Source organism: Dendropsophus ebraccatus, chromosome 9 (assembly GCF_027789765.1).
Source record: "Dendropsophus ebraccatus isolate aDenEbr1 chromosome 9, aDenEbr1.pat, whole genome shotgun sequence".
NCBI lineage: Eukaryota > Metazoa > Chordata > Amphibia > Anura > Hylidae > Dendropsophus > Dendropsophus ebraccatus.
Genome location: NC_091462.1, coordinates 104571634 through 104594443, shown reverse-complemented (window position 1 = coordinate 104594443; position 22810 = coordinate 104571634). Strand labels below are relative to the sequence as shown.

Sequence of the window (22810 nt, the reverse complement as noted above, 5' to 3'; positions counted from 1 at the left end):
AGTGCTCGCAACTGATCACTCATTGCTCTGTGTACTCAGCCGTATACAGTGCTCTGTGTACTCAGCCGTATACAGGCCAAGAGATTCTGCTCTGGGCAAATGTACCCATAGTGCAGGGATTGTGCAGATGGGATCTGGAGCTGGAGAGCACAGGGAGTGGAGTAGATCATGAGGAATAGCAGATCATGGCCGGCTATAAATCTTTTTTATTGTATATGGTAATGTGTGAAGCTTTATAATGTACATCTTCCGATGTGTACCTGGATGAGGCTCCTAAAGCACAAATCCTAGGCCGGTGCTCCAGTTTCTCCTGCAGATTTCCTTGATAAAGTGCCACGGATCTGCACAAAGATCGTCGCCTCTGTTAGTTTGTGACAGTTCAAAATCCGTGGAAAATAAGTAACATGACACCTGCATCCGCAGTGGCGCAAAATATCTATGCAGAGTTTTTCTGTTGCATGTATCCAAGGGTTAGAATAACATGGCCACTTTCTTGCAGATACAGCACAACTCTTGCCTTCAGTTTGTGTCTGGTATTGCAACTCAGTTCCATTGAAGTGAATGAAGTTTAGTTGTAATGCCACAAACAACCTGAGGACAGGGGGAAGTGCTGTTTTAAGAAGAAAGTGGCCGTGTTTTACTAATGCTGGATAACCCCTTTAAACATCATTTACATAGGTGGGATGTCAGATGTCTGCAGAATCCATGTCTGTCCAAGCACATTTGATCATGAGGAAAATCTATGTGCAGTTATATAGTGAATTTGCAGATGGGGTGGAGGAGGGGGATGCAGCTGCAGTATCTCACTCAGTGTGACATACGCTGTGAGAATGAAGCAGGAGATATGAGATTGGCCCAGAGAGGACAGCATAAGCGCCCCATTACACCGAGCTATAATTTGCCGATTATCGCTCCATGTAATAAAGACAATGATCTGCCGAAGAAAATCATTGACGGATTGTCTTCTTTTTCGGTCCTGCCTAAAACTCATCGGCTTCAGACCGTTTATCTGTACGTGTAATAGCGATGAACGGCCGACGGCCGACAGTTACTGACCGTAAATGATGGTTAAAAATATAAACTTTATACATTCCTGACCATGCTCCCCGGTGTTCATCTTGCTACTGCGCACGCACCGCCGAAGCCACTGAAGGTTCTGCACCGGCCTTTGAAGCTTAGCCAATCACTGGCCACTGCTGTCCCGTCTTGGTCAGTGATTGGCTGAGTGGCTTGTCACTTCAAAGACCGGCTCTGAAGTTCCAGTAGCGGCAAAAAGCTAGAAGAACATCGGGAAACAGAGAGAGGTAACTTATATACATATTACATTAGTCATTGAGCAATGTGATATGGCCCTAACTCTAGGAACATTCCAGATGCAAAACAAGCAGGGAGCAGATGCTATACATATACAGGTAGACCCAAAATGTGCAAATTACTCTAAAATTTCAGGCTCCGCTAGTCTTTCCTGCACCAATATATTTACTGTGTCTGGATCAAGAATAGCAATGTGTTTAGTCAGTTCCCTTATTTTCTATCTATATAGTAGTGACAGGCATGTGTATCATAGGGTCATAGTGTGTTGTGTTTTTACATACGTTATGTTGTCTTTACAGCCGTCACAGATTCCGGAAACCACCTCCATTGCCACTTCCCCCTTAAAGGTGCCAGTCCAGGATCAGACCCTCACCCCACCTGGTAAAGTCATCACTCTCGTCTCCCGCAACCCAGACTGTCTGAGGACGCAGCCAGCACATCTTCAATCCCCCTTCTCTCCCACTTCTAATACCTCAGGTAAAATGGAGAATAAATCATCTGATACTGGGCTGTTGGCGTATTATTAGTTTCTTTAAAGTGACACTGTCATCATAGAAAATCCTTGACGTGTCTAAACTTTTTGATCGGCTGATCATTTGACACAGAGCTTAGCTCGGTCTTCTCCCCACTTGTTCTTCTGATCAGTACAGGTCTAAACAGTCAAACCTGGACCGATCAAAACTTTTCACATGTCTGTCTATAATATATATATATATATATATATATATATATATATATATATATATATATATATATATATATATATATAGTCAGTGATCAGCCAACAAATGACAAATCTCTCGATAGTGGGCTGATCACATCATGAAATCTTCAGTAGTTGCCTGCACATCTTTCATCTCCATGAAGTTAAAGGGAATCTGTCACTGGGTTTATTCAACCTTAAATGAGGGCGGCATAAACTAGTGACAGAAATGCTCAACAGGTCGGTGTATCACTTACATCATTTTGTTCAGCCGCTCTCCTAATATGCAGGAGAATAGGATTCTTGCCACACCCCTCCCCCGCCCTCCAGCTCCTCATTGACAGCTGACTGCCTATAGACAGCATGGATAGATAACTGCCAATCAGCAGCTGGTGGGCAGCGTTTTCTATCTCTCATGAATGTCCAGGACTACTGAGCTCATGCACATAAAACTGAGAGGACTACTTATTGTCCATGTTATTCAGGAGGAGATCTCTGGATCAGCTGCACATGACAATGTAAGTGATACATCACTCTGTTCAGCTTCTCGGTCACTAGGTTAGGTTACCCTTAGATAGGACAGCAGAAACCTACTGACAGAGTATCTTTGAACTGGTTTGTGTGGCTACCTGCACATGCCATCAGACCATGTAAAAGGGCCCTTACTTTGTCTGCAGTAGAAAGGCTATTAGAAAGCTGACTGTTTCCACCTCTCTGTATGTGGTTATTGATTATATATTTTTAGAGATTTTTCATTATAAAGAGCAGAATAAATGGTGAGAAATGTATGTAAGAAACGGCTGTAAGGAAGTCCTCCTCCTGTATAGCGTCTCATGTGATACACGTATACATCTTGGTTACAGGTTTCAGAAATCTATCTCGTCCGGTTCTGTTCGGTGGGCCTTTGGGATCTGTGACCACCAGCAGTGATGGAGCCGTGTTTGCAGTTCCCACCATGCTTCCACCCAACAGCCGTCATGCCAAGATTTCCTCACCAAACAAAGAGGGTGAAGCAGCAGGTCGCCAGCACTTAGATGCACTTAGTGTATGTATATGTAATTACCTCTCTATAACACCAACATATTCCACAGCAGTGTTCATGGATTGTAATCGGTGTAGGACTGTACAGCGTCCCCGCAGCGTCTGGTCTTGTCTTGGAAACCTTGTAACCTGGTTAAAGGCGGTAGAACCTTTGATCATGCTATGACTTTTAACCCTGACGATCAAAGGTGGGATTTGAGGAGATCAGCATAGAAGCCCTGCTCCAGTGCAGGAGCACTACAAAAACATGGCCGCTTTCTCCCAGAGACAGCACCTCTCTTGTCTCCAGTTCAGGTGTGGTTTGCAATTAAGCTCCATTCACGTCAATGGAACTGAGTTACAAAACCCGCACCCAAACTGGAGACTAGAGGGGTGCGGTCTTTTGTCTCCAGTGGCCATGTTTTTGTAGAGCAGAAGAACCCATTTAACATGCTTTTAGGCTAAACAATCTTCAGGCGGCTGCAAATGATCACTGATTAGCGAGATGTCCTTACACGGCACCAGTAATTTAACGGCCGGGAGGCACATACATTACCTGTATGGTTCGTGCAGTCATTTAAATGCATTGCAGCCATTAAATGATGATTTCAAGGGCTGCTCAGGAGGAGTTGCGATCACCCGATCCAGCCTTTTCCCGCTCCTCTGCTGATTGCAGAACTTTTACGTGGGCCGATTATTAGCAGAAGGAGTGTTTCTAGCGACACTCTGCTGTGTAGAAGGGACCTATATCCTAAGGGCCCTATTCCACCGGACGATTATCGTTCAGATTGTCGTTAAATCGTTCGAATCTAAATGATAATCGTTCGGTTGAAATGCAGTTAATGATTAACGACCGAACGAGAAATCGTTGATCGCTTTATAAGACCTGGACCTATTTTTATTGTTGCTCGTTCGCAAATCGTTCGCATTGAATAAGACGTCGTTCGCAGTAGATACGAGCGCAATAGCAAAGTAAAAACGATCGCAAATACAATCATAAGTAACGATTATGTTTCCATGGAAATGAGTGAACGTTTTCAGGTCTTTCGCAATAGCGGTTGTTTGAGATCGTTAATCGTTAACGAATATGCGAACGATAATCGTCCAGTGGAATAGGGCCCTTAAAGGTGGTGTCATTGCTTTCTGCTCCTATGACGTCCCCGTTCCATTTGGCATCCTCCAGACACTGCTTTATCTCAGGTGTTCAGATCCTATTGCATACAAGACAGAAGGACTCCGTATAGAGGACGGGTCCTATTCCACAGGCCGATCAATAATGTAAACGAGCGCCGATCTGCTAGATCGGTGCTCGTTTACTGGGTCCATTCCACGGCCCGATGACAGTTTAGCAAAGGCTGCAGAGACATAGTTACCGATGTCCTTGCAGCATACATTACCTAGCAGGGCTTCTCCTCCGCTCCATCTTCATCCCGATCCCGCTATCAGCATCAACTCAGCATTGTCAGACAGCTCAGCCAATTGCTGGCCGCGGCGGTCCCGAACTGTGATTGGCTGAGCGGTCTGACAGCTCAGTCAGGCGGCACCGAAGCTGCTGCGCTTGGGACCGGGCTGAAGACGGAGCGGAGGAGAAGCCCTGCTAGGTAATGTATGCTGCTCGAATCTTCGGTCGCCCGCCATGGTGGGTGACCGATGATTTTAGGTTTGGGCCTAAATAAACTATCAGCCGATGACACAATCATCGGCTGATCAGTTTCTCTATTCCACCGAGCGAAAATTGGCCGAATCACGCCGATTATCGCTCCGTGGAATAGGCCCCTTAGTGCGATCCCTCCGTCCTGTCTTATGTCTTTTAATAGTGTAGAGGTTAAACCCATTCCGGACACTCATCATGTCTTCTGTAAACCATCTTCTTTCAGTCTGACTTCTTCTTACCGAAGCCTAAGAAGCCGAGAAGTCGACACCTGCGGAAACCTTTAGTTGTCCAGGTGAGATTCAGGGAATGTGTTTAATCATATAGAATATTTGACCGGTGGTGTCTAAACCCCCTTCCCGCACCCATACTCAGGGGGGACTTGGCGTGCTGCATAACAATGAATATAAGCACTTCACTAAACTGATTGCTGTCCATTATTGTAAAGACCCTGACAGCCCTTTTAAAGGGACCCTGCCCCAGAGTTAAATAGCCACTGGGTTAGGGCATTTAGTACAATGCGGATGCACATCTGAGCTAGAGGAGTTTACCATGTATGTGATATGTAACCCCCTCAGTGCTTAGACCTTGGATCATACCCTGGAGAAGCACATGACCATGCTCTTCGCTCCCAGGCTCCATAGCCTTACAGGTCACAGGGCCTGTGTCACCACGTTTATTCAGTGATCTGATAATATAATTTGTGGTATTGCTCGGTTCTATCGTGTTCACTATTGACTATTTATTTCTGACATTTTCAGAGGACGCTCCTTCCTCGACCGTCTGGCAATTCCTTACCACATGTTTGCTCCTTTTCCATCCTCTCCAACTCCTCAGTAGCAGGTAGTGTAAGGACCGAGCTTCACCTTACATACTCCCTCTCAGTCTTAATTGTTTTATGACCGATGTATTATATTAGAACTATCCGTGCTTTTAAAGGGGTTCGAAAAACATTGCCACTTTCTTCCAGAAACTGTGCAGCAGCTCATTTTCATTGAAGTGAATGGAGCTCAAATGGTGCTGTTTTTTTTTCTGAGTAACCCCTTTAAACTAACAGCTGTCTGCTATCTCCCTCTGAGAACAAAAGTTTTGGGTCAACACTACTAATAACAGCAGGTTTGGGCAGCTTTAATCTAATGTGTATGGCAGGCTATGGAATGATGAATACAAAGAGTGTTCAGTGATCAGCTGGTGTCACCAGAGGAAGCCACAGGGTGACTATAATATGACATGAATGGTCTGGCTTCTCCTATGTATACTGGCTGCATCTGGCACACACTCTTTGCAGCAGCTCTATATACCAGACTCATTGAACAAGTACAGAGGATGGAACTTCGCTTCAGTGTTTTCTTGATACAGTAATGTATGTATGTACAGTGTGTGTTCCTATAGGGAACAATGTTAATGTCTTAAATAGTTGTTTTTTTTTTTAACGCTCCATGGGTCATGTGCAGAGCGCCTGATCCACAGAGTGTAAATACTTGCACCTCCTTACTGTGAAGGAGCAGGGATTCCCATCATAATGGTGGGAGTTTCCTGCAGCGGAGGGGCAGGAGCGGGATGGCTGATTTAACTTGCCGTGCAGCATCTGCCATTAGAATTCGGCACCAAATTTAAACTGGCAAGCACAGAGTTCGGTGTGCGGTGGACAATGCAGGGGTGCCCAGAGCTGGGGCAGGGAGAAGCGGCGGCTGGGTGAGCTGCACCAGCTCGAGGACTCCTCTCCAAGATGCCGGCATTCATCCACCGTGGGGAATACCTCTGCCTCTGCTTGCCTGACTGTCAACAGCCCGCATGCCCTGGCCGGCCACAGCATTCACCCACAGCAATGAACACCTGTTTAGAGTGGGGATTCCAATAATTATGACGGGAGTCCCTGCTCCTGTAACCTTGGTGTCCAAACACCTCAATAACTGTCAGCTGAACAATAAATTGTTATTATCTCAACCACTGATATCCGTGCAGTCATCTGTCTAGGGAGGGCAGGGATCGTACATTCTCATGGTCTTTTGGGGTCTCTAATGAACAGTCCATAATAATGGGTTGGCACAGAACCCCTTTAGGTATCAGTAGCCTAATTCCCTTGTGTTATACCTTCTTTACTAACCATATATATACATAGGCAATGATAACACACAACATATGTACAGAGGCACCGTGGCGCATGTGCTGTAATAACCCAGCGCTACGTAATCTTGGCATCATTCAGTACCAGGTCATATGCTAATGCTTGGGGGGCATTGTGAGATATGTAGAATGTTAGACTGAGACAAGAAGTCATGATTTCCTGCGTGTTAATAGTTTTTCTTCATTGCATTGAGCACTGATGCAACCACTATGATCTCCTTATTGCAGGGCGCGGCTCCTTCAGACCCATCCACTCCACCCTCAGTAAAGCTGTGTCTCAGCCCATTGTACCCAAAGGACCGACGGCGCTGGCCACCAATTCTTTAGCAAGTGAGTAATTACTATGCGTCCTTCAGGCTGTTACCTGACATATGAAGATGTGTGACGTATGTCTGGCCACTACACATACCAACATACAAAAGGTGACAGGGCTCTATTACATGGAGCGGTTACTGCCTAAACAGGCCGACATCGCCTTGTGTTATAAGGCCAGCGATCAGCTGACCAGAGTGACCAACCTCTTTTTTTTTTTATTGGCTGATCGGTTTTGCTTTGACCTGTCAGAAAATCATTGCTCATGGACCACACGTCTCACTGTATAATAGGAGATGCTTAACCGATGGGTGATGGCAGCAAAGGGCCACACGAACGATTCAGCAATTGTTGGCGAGTCTCTCCCCGCTTTATATCCGCCTCTATAGATGAGCACAGATCTACAGGAAGATCAGCACATTTAATATGGCCTCAAGAATCTAACCAATGCAGCAGAGTTACTGGGCCCTGTTCTATAATCTGGGTCATAGGGTTGTGCAGCATATATGGGGGGTATACATAGGGGTGATGGATACCTATGATGGATGCCTTTTCGTAGCTTCCATCACGCATAGATTACCATGTAAAAAATATTCAGGGCTCCTGACTTCCTACCATAAAAGTCTAAGCATTGATGCAACCCACTATCTCCCCTCTGTTGATGTCCGGCATCTTTCTGATAATTCGTGTACCCTTTGTTGCCCTGTAGGTGCTATTGACTTGGCAGCTAAAAGTGCAGGGATCATCCCAGAATCTTCATTGCCGGTTCTTGAAACTGATGGTTTGGTGGGAATCGGTCCACTTCCACCAGATACATTACCCGGGACTGTACCAGACTCTACGATGGAGACAACCAGTGGGGATCCCATACCAGCTGTGACTGTGTGTCCTGAGGTGAGTCCTCTCCATCTACAAAGTCCCATTTACACAGGCTTATTGTCCCCAGGAAGCAATGCTAAAAAGGGGAGTGGGAAAACGGCCGACCCTTGGCTGATTGGCTGTTTTGTGCAAGCGGTAAAGTCTATGGCTATCATCCACACATCTCTCTTTAAACTGAGCATTTGCAGCTGACAGCCGTATAGTCAAATGGTCCCACGAAGGACACAGTGATTGTTTGTACGGCCCGGCTGCTTGATTAGTCGTGCCTGCTAGGGCACTGTAAACAAGCGGCTTTACACGGCCCCATATTGGACCCTAATAGTGCCTGTCCAGTGTGTGGTAAGGGACACTGAACTCGCTGTACTAAAACTATATTCTGCTTTCTAGGTACCTTTCATTGCTCTTTCCACACCTGCGCCGGTGCAAGAGACCGCTCACCCATTCCAGGTACAGTTCTCTTCCCTTCTTTTAGGTTTGTTCAGGTAATTTTCCCTACAACTAACGTGGCCTCTGTTTTCCCTTCTAGCCATCCTCCATATTGTCCATGCCTCCAATCTCTGAGAATCCTCTTCAGAATGGCCCCCCAGACCCAACCAGCTGCGCCCCCAGCAGTTCCAGTACTTGCTTCTCTCCCCCTAATGTCTCAGCTCTCTTGGACATATCGCTGCCCGGACCTCCAGACGATGTTCTGTCACAGGGGGAGCCAGCAACACACATAAGTGACTCCATCATCGAGATAGCCATAAGCTCAGGACAGTATGGTACGTTCACAGACACCTGCCCCTTTCATCACAGAGTTAGTGTGCTCCTATATTCCAGCTGATAGAAATCCGGCCATATCATTGATACCTGTTATGATGTTTTACAGGAGAAGCTGTCCCTCTTTCTCCAGCCAAACTCAATGAGAACTCGAAGAGTCTTCCTTCCCCCTCCTCAAGTCCTCACCAGAATTGGATTGCATCTCCCAGCCATGACCCTCAGTGGTATCCCAACGACTCCTCCGACTCCACACTTAGTAGCTTACTCTGTAAGTACGGACTTCACTTAGAGGGGTTCTTTTCTTTTATGTAACAACATTACCTATATGGGTTCTCTGGGCGGGAAGCCTTTTTTCAGTATCTCTGGGTAGGGGTGGATGAAGACAATGACATCCAGCACTGGGGCTTACATCACGCTGCTCACGTCTCAGCTGTGACATCGGTAGGCCCACGCAGTGGTGTCCCACCTCTGCTGCTGGATGGCAAGCCTGCCAACATCACATCCCAAGTAGGAAAGTCTTTTAGACAGCACTTCTGTGTCTATGGGTGGTGCTCGCAGTAAGAAAAAAAATTCCAGCAGTATTGTAAAAGTTTAATCTCGGCACTCACCATAATGCTTCATAATTTTTATTGTAGAAAAAAAAGTCCATCACAATACAACGGCAACAGGACGTTGACACTGAAACGTCCTGTTGCCGTTGTATTTTTTGATGGACTTTTTTTTCAACAATAAAAATTATGAAGCATTCTGGTGAGTGCCGAGATTAACCTTTAACATCACATCTTAAGGCACAAACGGATCAGCATGACGCAGGCCCCATCGCTGGGAGTCTGGGAGCTTAGTGGGGGTCACTGTTTTACTTACTGTCTGAGTGTTGAGCTCAGCTATGTGCAGAAATCTCATAGACTGTGAAAGGAGAGCTGGCCGCACACTGCCACTGGAGGATAAATAACCTTCGCTGTCTTAAAAACTGGGAGTACCAGCAGTCAGACCCCCACCAGTCAGCTGCGTATCCTCTATCCTATGCATTGGTTGTAACTAGAGATAAGCAAAACTCCGGCCCAGCCAAGCCTGAGCATGCAACATTTGAATATTGGTGGCTGAAGAAGTTGGATTCCATCCTACGGAGTCCTGGAAAACATGGATACATCCTATGGCCAACTGACCCGAGTATGCTTAAGTTTCACTCATCTCTAGTGATAACTTTTAAAGGGGAATTATTGGCAGGTTAGACAAATCTAACCTTCTGATAGCACCCTATTGTGCGCTAAGCGCCGAGGATGAAGGTATGTCTCTTACCTCCCTCCTTGGCGCCTTTCCCATTATGTTAGCAGAGTAATCCTTGGTCTGGAGCACCATTAGGAGCACTGCCTGCCCCCAGAGTGCGATCCAGCCCACCTGCTCCATTAATTAGCATTAGAAGGAGCGGGTCGGCTGGGAGCAGGGTAGTGCTTCGGGCCGTGGATTACATTGCTAACAGTGCCGGGGGGAGGTAAGAGACATACCATCATCCTCTGCACCCCCGTTTAATCTTGAGGTAACATTGTTAGTCATTTGTATAAGGAATAGTAGTTTTACATCTTTTCACTGCACTTTATGTATCGCTGAGTGTTCAGTATGGTTGGTGGCTGACGGTGATTCTTATAATCTCATTCAGATGAAACACTGTAACAGAAATTGACAGCTGACACTTATATCTGTGTCCACTTTCAGAGCCTTGTGCAGTTGTTTTTTACATGTCTTTGATTCCTTTTTTACTTCTTTTTCTCCCTAGCGAGCTTTATCTCCCCGGAGAAGAATAAGAAGACAGCCCCAGCAGCGGTAGGGCATCCCAGCGGCACATCTCTCCTCGGCCCCAGCCTGCTAGATGGAAGCTCCAGGGATTCATTTGTGTCTCGTTCCTTATCTGATGTTGTTGAGGTTTGTAATGAAACCCTGTGTTGTATACAGATTTCTTCTCATCCCATCGCTGAGTGCTTCTCTCCCTATTGACAGCGCCCATTTAAAACTGTAATGCTGGCCATGTGATTCCTGTTGGTTCGGTTGGCCTATAGTGCCTGTCATGGCAATGTTGTTCTGTGGGTGCATTAGTTTAAGAAGGGCATGTAAGAGTCTGTATACACTGGCAAAAGTTCTATAGGCCAGAAGTATTTATAGTGCTCCATCACCTGATGGAGATGGAGATAGAGCATAGACAACGTAACCTGTCACCTCCATACAGCCACAGAGTGTTGGTGAGGACACTTATTCTGACAGATCTGCCATTCTTATTATAGGTATGACCATACGTCACCACAGGATTTCAGCTTAAAGAAGCTTGTCTAGAATAAGAAGAACACAGCTAATTCAATGCAAAACTGCACCACACCAGTCCATTGAAGTGAATAGGGCTGACAGGCAGTACCACACACAACCTGTGGACAGCTGTGGTGCTGTTTATAAAACACAGTTTCTTTCTTTTAAAATCCTGAATAAAGTGTCCCTGTCCCTTTAAGGACAAGTCAGAAGTTCAATTGATCATTTAATAGAATTTAGGGTCCAATTACACAGAGATTATCTGCCAAAGATTTGAAGCCAAAGCCAGAAACAGACTATAAACAGAGATCGGGTCATAAAGGAAAGACTGAGATTTTTCCTCGTTTCAAACCCGTTCCTGGCTTTGGCTTCAAATCTTTGGCAGATAATCTTTCTGTGTAAATGGACCCTTAGGGTCCTATTACACAGGCCCGATCAATAATGTAAACAAGCGCTGATATGCTAGATTGGCGCTCGCTTACTGAGCCTATTACACGACTCGATTATCGTTTAGCAAGGGCTGCATGGACATCTTTCGCTATAATTCCGCTTTTGTTCACCAATCGTTTAGTGTAATTCCACATCGTTTCTTCATTTGCTGGGATCAGATGGAGGAAACGATAGTTGTTACTACAATCGTTCTGTGTAGTATGGTGAACGATTTCAGGTTAAGGATAAACAATCTCATTTGCGATCGTTTGTTCAAAATCGCTTTGTCTAATAGGACCCATACATTGGAGCCCATCTTCTACAGATGGAAAAAGCTGGGCCTGTCTCATGATTGGTGAGGGTCTCTGCACTGGGACCATATTCTCTAGTATATGTCAAACATTTCTCTTAAAGTGACCGTGCCCATTTACGGAGGATCATCCTCAAGTACTATGACTATAACCTGAGGGACACTTTTGTAATGATTTTTTTTTTCTGCAGGTGGTGGACTCTCAGCTGGCCTGTCTGATGAATGAGAACAGCATAGATTACATATCTCGCTTCAACGACTTGGCCCAAGAGCTTTCTGCATCTGACACTGCTCGTAGGGAACCTCCATTCGAGGCTGGAGCCCCCGGGAATGGACAGCCCATACGTGACTTGTCTTAAGGTGCTCCTACCTACACCTCGTGCCAGAGGAGGCTGACCACTCAGCACTCCAAGCCCTGGCAGCATGAGCGACACTATACGTAATGCCCATAGGAATCCGTGTGTCCCCGCCGGCCTGCCCTCCTGTCCTGGGCGTTGGATGAAGTTACCAAGCGTTGTTTTATAATGCAGTATTTATGGTTCATGGTGATGTTGTCGCCGCTGACGGTGACAGCTTTCTCTTGTCATCTGTGATGGCCTTTCAGGATGTACAGTAAGTGACTGGATGAAACCGTTTGATTACCGCAATCTGGACGCGGAGGACGGTAACCAAACTCCTGCAGTGACGGCGTGTTACAGCCGCTTTGTACAGAAGAGTCGGGAGGATTTTCATACATCTCTTCGTCAGTTTTTACAGAACTCTTAAAGGGTTTCCGTAATTACGGATCATTACCCGATCTGCGTGCAGAGGCACGATCAGGTGACTATATGACCTGTATTCAATAGGCTCCATAGTTATCCGATGTTCCGGCGGCAGGAAGGGTGAAGGATCGGTAATGACGGGTACTCAATCACTAAACCACACAATGCATTACCCTGCCGACGAATATAAGCCATAAGGAATGAGACTTCCTCCGTGGGCTCGGTGCAAAATATGCAATTTCTTTCTGTTGTGTTTTCTTTGTTTCTTTGTTCTTTGTTTTAGATCGAGGATGGGGAACCTTCGGCCCTCCAGCTGTTGCAAAACTACAATTCCCATCATGCCTGGGCAGCCGAAGCTAAAGCTTCGGCTGCCCAGGCATGATGGGAATTGTAGTTTTGCAACAGCTGGAGGGCCGAAGGTTCCCCATCCCTGTTTTATATGGAAGCTGGAAACTCAAGAACGGGCAGCGATATCCATGCCGGTTTAAATGGCATGCTATGGGGACGCCCTCTCCGTACCTACTTGTTTGGCTCAGTGTTATGTAGGGTTGTATTCGGTAGAGGGGCTGCCACCTCACTTTGGTGTTGGGAGGACAGTCTCCTCTTGTGGTCGGGATCCATGTGGTGGTGGTCATCCCGTATGGCACCAAAGTGGAAATCATGGTGGATACCAGTCCTGCTGCCTGTAAACTGTGAACACGTTACGTGAGATGGATAATTCTAGATTTTTGTGCACTTTTGGGTTACCGTGCTCTATAAGCCATTTTTCCTTGAACAGGAATACACTCTCTGAGGGTGATTGTATGTCACATGTTGTCACTTTACTATACAGATAACAGAGCACTGCTCCGGAGTAGTTAATGAAGCAGTGGCCAGGCAGTCACATTGCTGCTCACTTCCACTGGGGGTCTATTGACCTTGATTGTTGTGGATCGGTGGACGTCTCATAGGTTGACCACTGCTGGTGTGAAACTTATCACTAGTTCTGGGGATAGGAGATCACTTTTAACTTTTACTTGCAATGTTATATTAAAGGGGAACTATCAGCAGGTTAGACAAACTCTAACCTGCTCTTATGTACCTATTGTGCAGGAGAGGAGGAAGGTATGTCTTACTTTCATCCTCAGCGCAGTTCTGGTTGCTCCATGGTCTGGTAAACCCGACCCCAATATACACCATCCAGCCGTCCCTGACCGGTGTGCTTTATTCATTATAATTAGAGAGGGGGTGGATTGGCGCTATGGGGGTGGGCAGTGCTTCTAACCGTCTCACCGGACCGTGGAGCAAACTACTAACTGAGCAGGAAGGTAAGAGACATATCATCCTCCTTAGCGTCTCTTGCGCAATAGGAGGCTATCAGGTTAGATTTGTCTAAACCTGCTGATAGTTCCCCTTTTAAAGTTTCACTGTCGTGTGTTGTGTTTTTTTTTTTTTTTTGTTTGTTTTTTGCAGAAATCAATAGTCCAGGCGATTTTAAGAAACTTTGTAATTGGGTTTATTAGGCAAATATGCCATTATCTGCATTCAAAGAGACTTTACCCAGGTCCCCCCCCCCCCTCCCTTTCTCCTCTCTCTCACTGCTCATTATAAGGAAATCTTGACTCTTACATCAGTGGAGCCCTGTGTAACCTATGGAGGGGGGAGGAGGGAGATTAGCCAGCAGAGAACAAAGGATTACACATCGGGACCTGTGTGAAATCCAGTATTTAGAGGTAAGAGAGGTTAGTGCTGACTTCAGAGGTGATAGCCCGGTGATGTAGCTGTAAATTAACTTTGTTGTCATGTTTTGGTGCCTCATCTCCCTCCACCCCTCCCCTCTCCATAGAGAACCATGAAGACAGGGGGAGAACTTCAGACTGCTTTTTCATGATAAAAATGCATTTTGCAGCTTATAAACCCAATTACAAAGTTTCTTAAAATCGCCTGTACTACTGGTTTCTGCAAAAAAAAAAAGTAAAAGACAGTGACACTTTAAGTTCGAGGAAAGTCCAGTTATGCCACCGAGGGGCCATAGATTAGAATAGGACCCACGTGTAATTTTGTGCCTCACCCTTAGCAGCGCTGCTCCTTGTTACCATCTCTCCGTTCTGACATCCATATACTCTAATAGACGTAATATAGGGTTTCCTTCACTACCATATGGTTATTTATGATCCGATTTTGGATTTGTTCCCATCCACCATGACTCCGCACTTCTTGCACCCACCCTCCTACATTTAGTTCTATTGCACATGTTTTATGTTAAGATGTGAGACGCGAATCATTGGAAACTTATACTTGTTATAAGGCCGGATCATCTAATGCTAGAAAAGGAACAGCGGAGAGTGTATGTATTCCCATCACACATTGCTAGAGTAGTCCAGCACTTTCTGTTTGGCAGGACTTATCACCGATCCCTGCATAGCGACTCCCCTGGTGACATAGAGAATTGCAGCATAGCCCCACTTACATGCTGCAGTTCTCTCCATAGTGGTGGTCAGGTATACCCCTTTAACACATTAGGGGAGATTGATCAAACATGGTGTAAAGTAAAACTGGCTCAGTTGCCCTTAGCAACCAATCAGATTCCACCTTTCATTTTCCAAAGAGTCTGTGAGGAATGAAAGGTGGAATCTGATTGGTTGCTAGGGGCAACTAGGCCAGTTTCACTTTACACCATGTTTGATAAACATTGAGGCTACGTTCACACAATGTACAAACAACGGCCTTATAGTGACTGTCAAACAGTGCCCATTGTTGTATTGATTTCAGCGCACAAGGACCGGAAATAATTGACATGTCAATTATTCCCACAGCCGTAACAAACAACGGCCGTGTATTGAACAGCTGCTGTTTGCATTGACCCCATTGCGGTGACAAGAATGGACGTTGTTTTAATTGCCCTAGCAACAAGTCAGACCTGACTCAGCAGATCAGTATGATCCTCACCTATGATGAATCATAAGAAATAAAAAATGTGTTCTTCGCAGTGTTAGTATGGCGGCACCTACATATATATTCCTGCTCATTTAATAGGCCGGTATTTAGGGTGTATTAGAAGACAATGGCTGCCTCCAGGGTTCCCAGCTGACTATAGATGGTGCTTTTATAATTATTCGGTCCTGCAGTACGGCCGCCTGTGAGTCAGCGTCCGTGTGATTGTCACAGAAATCTGACACTGTCAGCAGCACCTTCAGCCATCCAGGCTCTCTGCCTCCATTTTCCCATAGGAAAACACTGACTAAGAAACCTGCAATGATACCGTGACGTGTGGGGCCCTCAGTGTTGATGCAGACATATTGGGGAAGATTTATCAAACATGGTGTAAAGTGAAACTGCCTCAGTTGCCCCTAGCAACCAATCAGATTCCACCTTTCATCCCTCACAGACTCTTTGGAAAATGAAAGGTGGAAGCTGATTGGTTGCTAGGGGCAACTGAGCCAGTTTTACTTTACACCATGTTTGATAAATCTCCCCTTATTGAGCCCAGCCTTAAAGGGGGTGTTCAGTAAGGGCAGTCTACTCTCCGGCTAGGTCCACACATAATACAGATGTATTTTTTTTTGCGTCCGTATTGATGCAACAAGTCTTAGCTTGTCTGTGGGTCTCATGACCTGAACTGACCGCTGGGGTGATCAGCATTAGCTCTTTGTTCTGACTTAAAGGGGTACTCTGGAGAAAATCCGGATAGGGGACAAGAAAGAGATTTCAGGGGTCAGACCTCTGTACCCCCCGCTGATCTCCATATAGGCCCAGGCTTCTGTGTTATGAATAGAGCTGCAGGTACGGCACAAAACCCGCGGCTCTATTCATTCCTATGGAGCCGCCGGAGAGAGCAGAGTACAGCGTTCTTCCGGATTACGCCGCCCTTTCCAGTGGCTCCATAGGAATGAATAGAGCCGTACCTGCAGCTCTATTCATAATACAGAAGCCACGGGCCGATACGGACATTGCCGGAGGGGTTGGAGGTCAGACCCCCTGTGATCTCTTACTTGTCCCCTATCCAGATGGGGACAAGTTAATGTTTCTTGGAATACCCCTTTAATCCATCTGTAATTCCACAGCAAAGTCAATGTGATGTTTAGCAGGTCTTACCCTGCACTGAGAATCTACTAAGGAAATCATTTATAACATTTGTACCGCATGTCAATTTCTATGCCAAAAAATTTGCATCATGTGGATGAGCTTTGTCACGGCATGGCTAATACTGCAATCCGCCGCGGATTATACCTGCACAGATCAAAAGGTAAAGTCTGCAGCCGGTGTACATGTCCCCCAGGGGGCACTCCGACACAGGACGGGGGTCCCCACACATGGTATAATGAGATCTGCCCGTTTTATGGGTATATAATGTGGGATTGCCTATGATGGTGTTGTATAGTACGGACACATTATGGGGAACCAATGGCCCTCCAGCTATTGCAAAACTACAATTTGGCTGTCCAGGCATGATGGGAATTGTAGTTCTGCAACAGCTGGAGAGCCACGGTTTCCCATCCCTGTATTATAGTGTCGATCTAATGTCCCATAGACGGGCCAGCATTTGCAGCCAAAATACGACTGCAAAAATGCATCTGTATAAACCCGGCCTAATGCTCATGGTAAGGACTGCTGCTGGCCGCCATGCTTTTCACTGCAGGTAATGTCAGACTGGCTTCCTTAATCTCCCCCATAATATAAGGTCTATCTATATCCTGTTCACACTGGACGCAGCAATTGAATTGATAAGGATGTCGGATGAGCCCTAGGATGGTGACGTCCACCTAACAATGGTGACGTGTAATGGGATCTGCAAAAGTTTCAGGGAATCCCAGTAAGGCAGGGATGGGGAACTTTCGCCCCTCCAGCTGGTGCAAAACTACAATTCCCATCATGCCTGGACAGCCGAAGGCTGTCCAGGCATGATGGGAATTGTAGTTTTGCAATGGCAGGAGTGCGCAATCACAGCTTGTCTATGACAGGGCTCCAGACTAAAAAATTTACCTAGGAGCCATTGGCTCCTAACCTGAAAAATTTAGGCGCCAAATAGAATATTTGGTCGCCAACATTTTAAACCATGTAAAATTAATGTTATGTTACATGGGACTTACTGTGTGCAGAGGCCACGGCAGCCTCCTCCTCCTTTAGATCCTTTCTTTTCTTAGTTTGAAAATGTTCAACATGGAAACTTGCAACTTGACAACCATATACAGTCTGACAACCACATACAGTCTGACAACCACATACAGTCTGACAACCACATACAGTCTGACAACCACATACAGTCTGACAACCATATACAGTCTGACTCAGTACTTCAGCCTCACTTGGCTAGCCTTTTAATGAGGCTTACTCTTCTGAACTTGAACTTAAAGGGAACCTGTCACCCCCGGTGACGGGGTGACAGGCTCCCAACCCCCCTATACTCACCTCATCGCGCCGGGTCCCGCTTCTGAAGATGGTCGGGTCACGGAGATCTCAGCCGCTGCAGCCCGGCGTGCGCTGAGAGATGAGTCCAACTCTCATAGAGAATGACGGGAGAGTCCAGCGCTCCGTCATTCTCTATGAGTGTTGGACTCATCTCTCAGTGTGCACGTCGGGCTGCAGCGGCTGAGATCTCCGTGACCCGACCATCTCCAGAAGCGGGACCCGGCGCGATGAGGTGAGTATAGGGGGTTCTAACGGGGGGTTGGGAGCCTGTCACCCCGTCACCGGGGGTGACAGGTTCCCTTTAAAAGCTTGCAACAGTCTATACATACTGAGCTAGACTTATGACTGCAGCCATAGTGACCCCCCACAAGATGTGTATATAGATAGATATATCACCTAGTGACTAATGCAAGTGACCCCCTACAATACAGACACCTGAGGGGCCCTGATAATAATAATTGTGTATATATCTATCTCCCAGTGTCTGCAGCCAGTTTGCCCTACACTTATAGATGGCCCCCTCCCCTTATAGATGACCCCCTCCTTTTATAGATGACCCCCTCTACCCCCATTATAGATGCCCCCTCCTCCCCCCCATTATAGATGCCCCCTCCTCCCCCCCATTATAGATGCCCCCTCTCCCCCCCATTATAGATGCCCCCTCTTCTCCCCCCATTATAGATACCCCCTCCCCTTATAGATGCCCCCTCCTCCCCCCATTATAGATGCCCCCTCCTCCCCCCCCATTATAGATGCCCCCTCCTCCCCCCCATTATAGATGCCCCCTCCTCCCCCCCATTATAGATGCCCTCTTCTCCCCCCCTTATAGATACCCCCTCCCCTTATAGCTAGCCCCCTCTCCCCCCCTTGAAGATGGCCCCTCTTCTCCCCCCATTATAGATGCCCCCCCTTCTCTTCCCCCCATTATAGATGGCACTCTCTTCTCCCCCCATTATAGATGCCCCCCCTTCTCTTCCCCCCATTATAGATGGCCCCTCTTCTCCCCCCATTATAGATGCCCCCCCTTCTCTTCCCCCCATTATAGATGGCACTCTCTTCTCCCCCCATTATAGATGCCCCCCCCCCCTTTCCTCTATGCTAAGCAATATTTAAAAAAAACAAACACACAAACTCACCTGACAACCCGCTCCCCCGGCGATCCTCTGCTTCTTCGGACGCTGTCCCCGGCTGATGCGCGGCTGCCGGGGGTGTCCCGTCCTATCCCCGGCAGCGCGGCGCATCAGTGAGCTCTCTGTACGCCGGGGCTGTGACTTCTGACACAGGAAGCGTCTCTGACGCGCGCTTCCTGTGCCGGAAGTCAGGGCCCCAGGCAGCTCACTGATGCGCCGCGCTGCCGGGGATAGGACGGGACACCCCCGGCAGCCGCGCATCAGCCGCGCATCTTAAAGAGACAGCGCGCCGCCGGGGCCAGTCGCAAATGGCGCCCAGATTAATAAATCTGGGCGCCATTTGCAAAATATCAGTCGCATTGGCGACCATTTTGGTCGCCATCTGGAGCCCTGTATGATGATGGATGAAGGCATGATGGGACTTGTAGTTTAGGCAGTGGGTTCCCCCTCCCTGCAGTGATGATCTGCTCTGAATGTCTCTGTAATATAATCTCCTCCTCTCTATCCAGTAATAATAATCTGTACAGTCTATGTATAAAGTCTCACAACCGTCTTCAACCTCCGGATGACAAGAACGGGTTTACTGACCTTTGGTTTTGTACCATATTGTACATTTTAAGTTATTGCCTCGTTGCGGCCTTTGTCGTAACGCAGGGGGGAGGGGTGTATTTTTGGGGTTTTTTTCCCTTTGGGGGGGGGGGGGCTATTTAATAAAAGTGGTCGCTATTTATCTCTGCTGTTAATTCACGCGCAAAAAAATGGGGTTGAGATTTCAGGGTTTTTTTGGGAGGGGGGGGATCCATTTGAATTTGTAAAACCTGGTATTGTTTTCCTATTGTGCATAAATATATTGAAATACTTAGACTACATTGTGTCCTTTATGTGATTATTAAGCTTGGGGGGGGTGAGATGCCTGGAAAGGGTTAAAGGGGTTGTTCAGTGAAAAAAAAATATCTTTTAAATCATAAATCAACTGGTGCCACAAAGTGCTTGAGATTTGTTATTTATTTCTATTGAAAAAACTTTAGTCTTCCAGTACTTATCAGCTGCTGCATGTCCTGCAGGAAGTGGTGTATTCTTTCCAGTCTGACACAGTGCTCTCTGCTGCCACCTCTGTCCATGTCAGGAGAATACACCACATCCTGCAGGACATACAGCAGCTGATAAGTAGTAGAAGGCTGGATATTTTTTTTTTATAGAAGTAAATTACAAATCTCTGGCCCTTTCTGGCACCAGTTTATTTAAAATATATATACACCGGTGCCTTAGATTACGAGCATAATTCGTTCCGGGACTGTGCTTTTAATACAAATCCACTCATACCAAAGCAAATTTCCCCATAAGAACTTATTGAAATGCAGACAATTGGTTCCACACCACAAAAATAATAATTTATTATTCTGAATAACATGTAAAACAGATGAAACATTCAGAACCAGCAGAATATGTGATATTATAAGTTATTGTACAGTAATGGAGAGGATGGGAAACACAAGGGCGGACAGAGACTGCAGGGGGTATGAAGGAATGAGCAGGACAGATGTGGGCACATACATGCAGCACTCTCTGTCCGGGGAGAGAGGGGTTACAGCTATGGAGAGATTACCTCCACAGTCCTGTCCTCTGATGTAAGCCCCAGCCTGAAGTGGATCTGCTATGATTTGGAAGGTAAAGGAGACTTCCTGGGTCAGAGTACAGTGCTGTAGACCCCGCTATGCAGATCATGCCCCTCCCCCACTCCCCCTCCCACCCAGTACTGGGAGCTCTTAAACCAAAGCAATGCTCTTACACCAAGTCACCATTTTGAAAACCTGTTAGCTCTTAAACCAAAACACTCTTAAACCGAGTTACTCTTAAACCAAGGTTCCACTGTATATTTTTTTTAATAAACTATGAATGGTGCAGTTGACCAAATGGAAGTTAGGGGGCGCTCACTGACAGCCCTGTCTACTTCATAGCAATGTGTTGGGTGTAAGTCATCTTCATGTTACTATCTACATCAGTGATCTCTAACCTGTTGGAAAACTACATTTCCCAGCATGCCCTGACAGTTGAAGGGATTGAACCGATGCTTCATATGGCACAAATTATTATTATTATTATTATTTTGTTTTTCATTTTTTTTAAACTCTGCATTGTGGAAAACAATGACACATCAGTTTTTAAAGAGGCCATGCAGAATTGGAAAAACATGTCTGTCTGTCTTCTTGAAACAGCGCCACTCTGTCCTCAGGTTGTGTGCGGTATTGCGGCATTGCTCTATTCACTTTAAAGGGGTTATCCAGCGCTACAAAAACATGGCCACTTTCCCCCTACTGTTGTCTCCAGTTTGGGTGGGGTTTTGAAGCTCAGTTTCATTGAAGTAAATGGAGCTTAATTGCAAACCGCACCTGAACTGGAGACAACAGTAGGGGGAAAAGTGGCCATGTTTTTGTAGCGCTGGATAACCCCTTTAAGGGAGCTGAGCAGTACTCCCATAGGCCCCCTTCACACGTCCGGAAAAACCATCCGGACCCATACACTTTAATTAGTCACGGACACCCTTCCGGAAAATAGATCCGGAAAAAATAGGACATGTCCTATTTTTATCCGGAATTCCGGCCCGGACGCTCCCATAGAAGTCTATGGGAGCGCCGGAACCACGGGCACTTTCCTGAAGTACATCAGGAAAGTGCCCGTGATTCCGGATAAGTGAGAGCCGGCCGGCCCCCGCAACCACTGGCACCCCTACCTCCCCACCGCACAGGCAGCGGCAGCACAGGCCTCCCTCCCGGCGCCACTCCCCCCGCCCCCGGACAGCTTCCACCAACTCCGCCCCCTCCCCCCGGATCGGACAGCTTCCAACCCCCGCACCGCCCCCCCCCCCGGACCGGACAGCATGCACCAACCCCCCCTCCCCCCCCGGACCAGACAGCTTCCCCCCCCCCCCTCCCACGGACAGCATCCACCCAACCCCCCTCCCCCGGACCGCAGCCGCCGGATTACCCGTACGCACAACGCCAGCGCCCCCCCCCGGAACTCACCACTCTTCGCTGCACCGCCGGACCGGACAGCAGCCGCCCGATCACCCAGCTCGCCATTCTTCTCTGCATCTCCGCCGGCCCGCCCGGGACTCGCCACCAGCCGCCGCCGACAGGTGAGATACAACATCCCTCCCCGAACTAAAACTCCCATCATGCAGGCCATGATGGGAGTTGTACTCCTGCTGCCTGTGGCCATCCAGGTTGCAGAAGTACAACTCCCATCATCCCTTATGTTGGCATACTAGACCATATTAAGAACTATTTTTTTTTTTTCTCATCAGGAAACGGATTACTGTCAGGAAATCCTGATACTATCCTGATGACATTTGAGGTCTCCTGATCAGGATTTCCTGACAGTAAAAACTGACACGGACGTGTGAATGGGGCCATACACAGGAGTGGCCCTGTCTCCAGAAGAAAGGATCCATATTATTCTAATCTTTAATGCAGATAATGCCACAACTAGTAACTTCAATGACTCTTATTCTTCCAAACCTGTAACCTTCACTGTGACCCAGTGACTTACAGGAGAGCTACCTACAGGTGGCGCTAGAGACACAGTTCTCTTTCTCCTAGAACAGAGCTAATTTGCATATTTTTTCCCCAGGGAAATCTCCTTAATGAGAACCAGAACCCGATAGATAGAGATACAGGAATTTACTTTTTTTTTTTTTGTTTGTTTGTTTTTTTTTAAATAAAATCAGGGAAA

General features: G+C 46.9%; 1 protein-coding gene across 3 annotated transcripts in view; it reads left to right on the top strand.

Moving 5' to 3' along the window:
• Nucleotides 1-12873, top strand: part of CRAMP1 (cramped chromatin regulator homolog 1) — a 35130-nt gene extending 22257 nt beyond the window's left edge. For all 3 annotated transcript variants that reach the window (XM_069984171.1, XM_069984173.1, XM_069984172.1), the window contains exons 11-21: nucleotides 1614-1791; nucleotides 2881-3062; nucleotides 4915-4983; nucleotides 5450-5531; nucleotides 7044-7145; nucleotides 7837-8021; nucleotides 8394-8453; nucleotides 8533-8767; nucleotides 8875-9033; nucleotides 10540-10685; nucleotides 11991-12873. In XM_069984171.1, coding sequence (XP_069840272.1) covers nucleotides 1614-1791; nucleotides 2881-3062; nucleotides 4915-4983; nucleotides 5450-5531; nucleotides 7044-7145; nucleotides 7837-8021; nucleotides 8394-8453; nucleotides 8533-8767; nucleotides 8875-9033; nucleotides 10540-10685; nucleotides 11991-12158 — 1566 coding nt within the window. In that variant the 3' untranslated portion in view covers nucleotides 12159-12873. The remainder of the gene's footprint in view (nucleotides 1-1613; nucleotides 1792-2880; nucleotides 3063-4914; nucleotides 4984-5449; nucleotides 5532-7043; nucleotides 7146-7836; nucleotides 8022-8393; nucleotides 8454-8532; nucleotides 8768-8874; nucleotides 9034-10539; nucleotides 10686-11990) is intronic.
• The last annotated feature ends 9937 nt before the right edge of the window (nucleotides 12874-22810 follow it).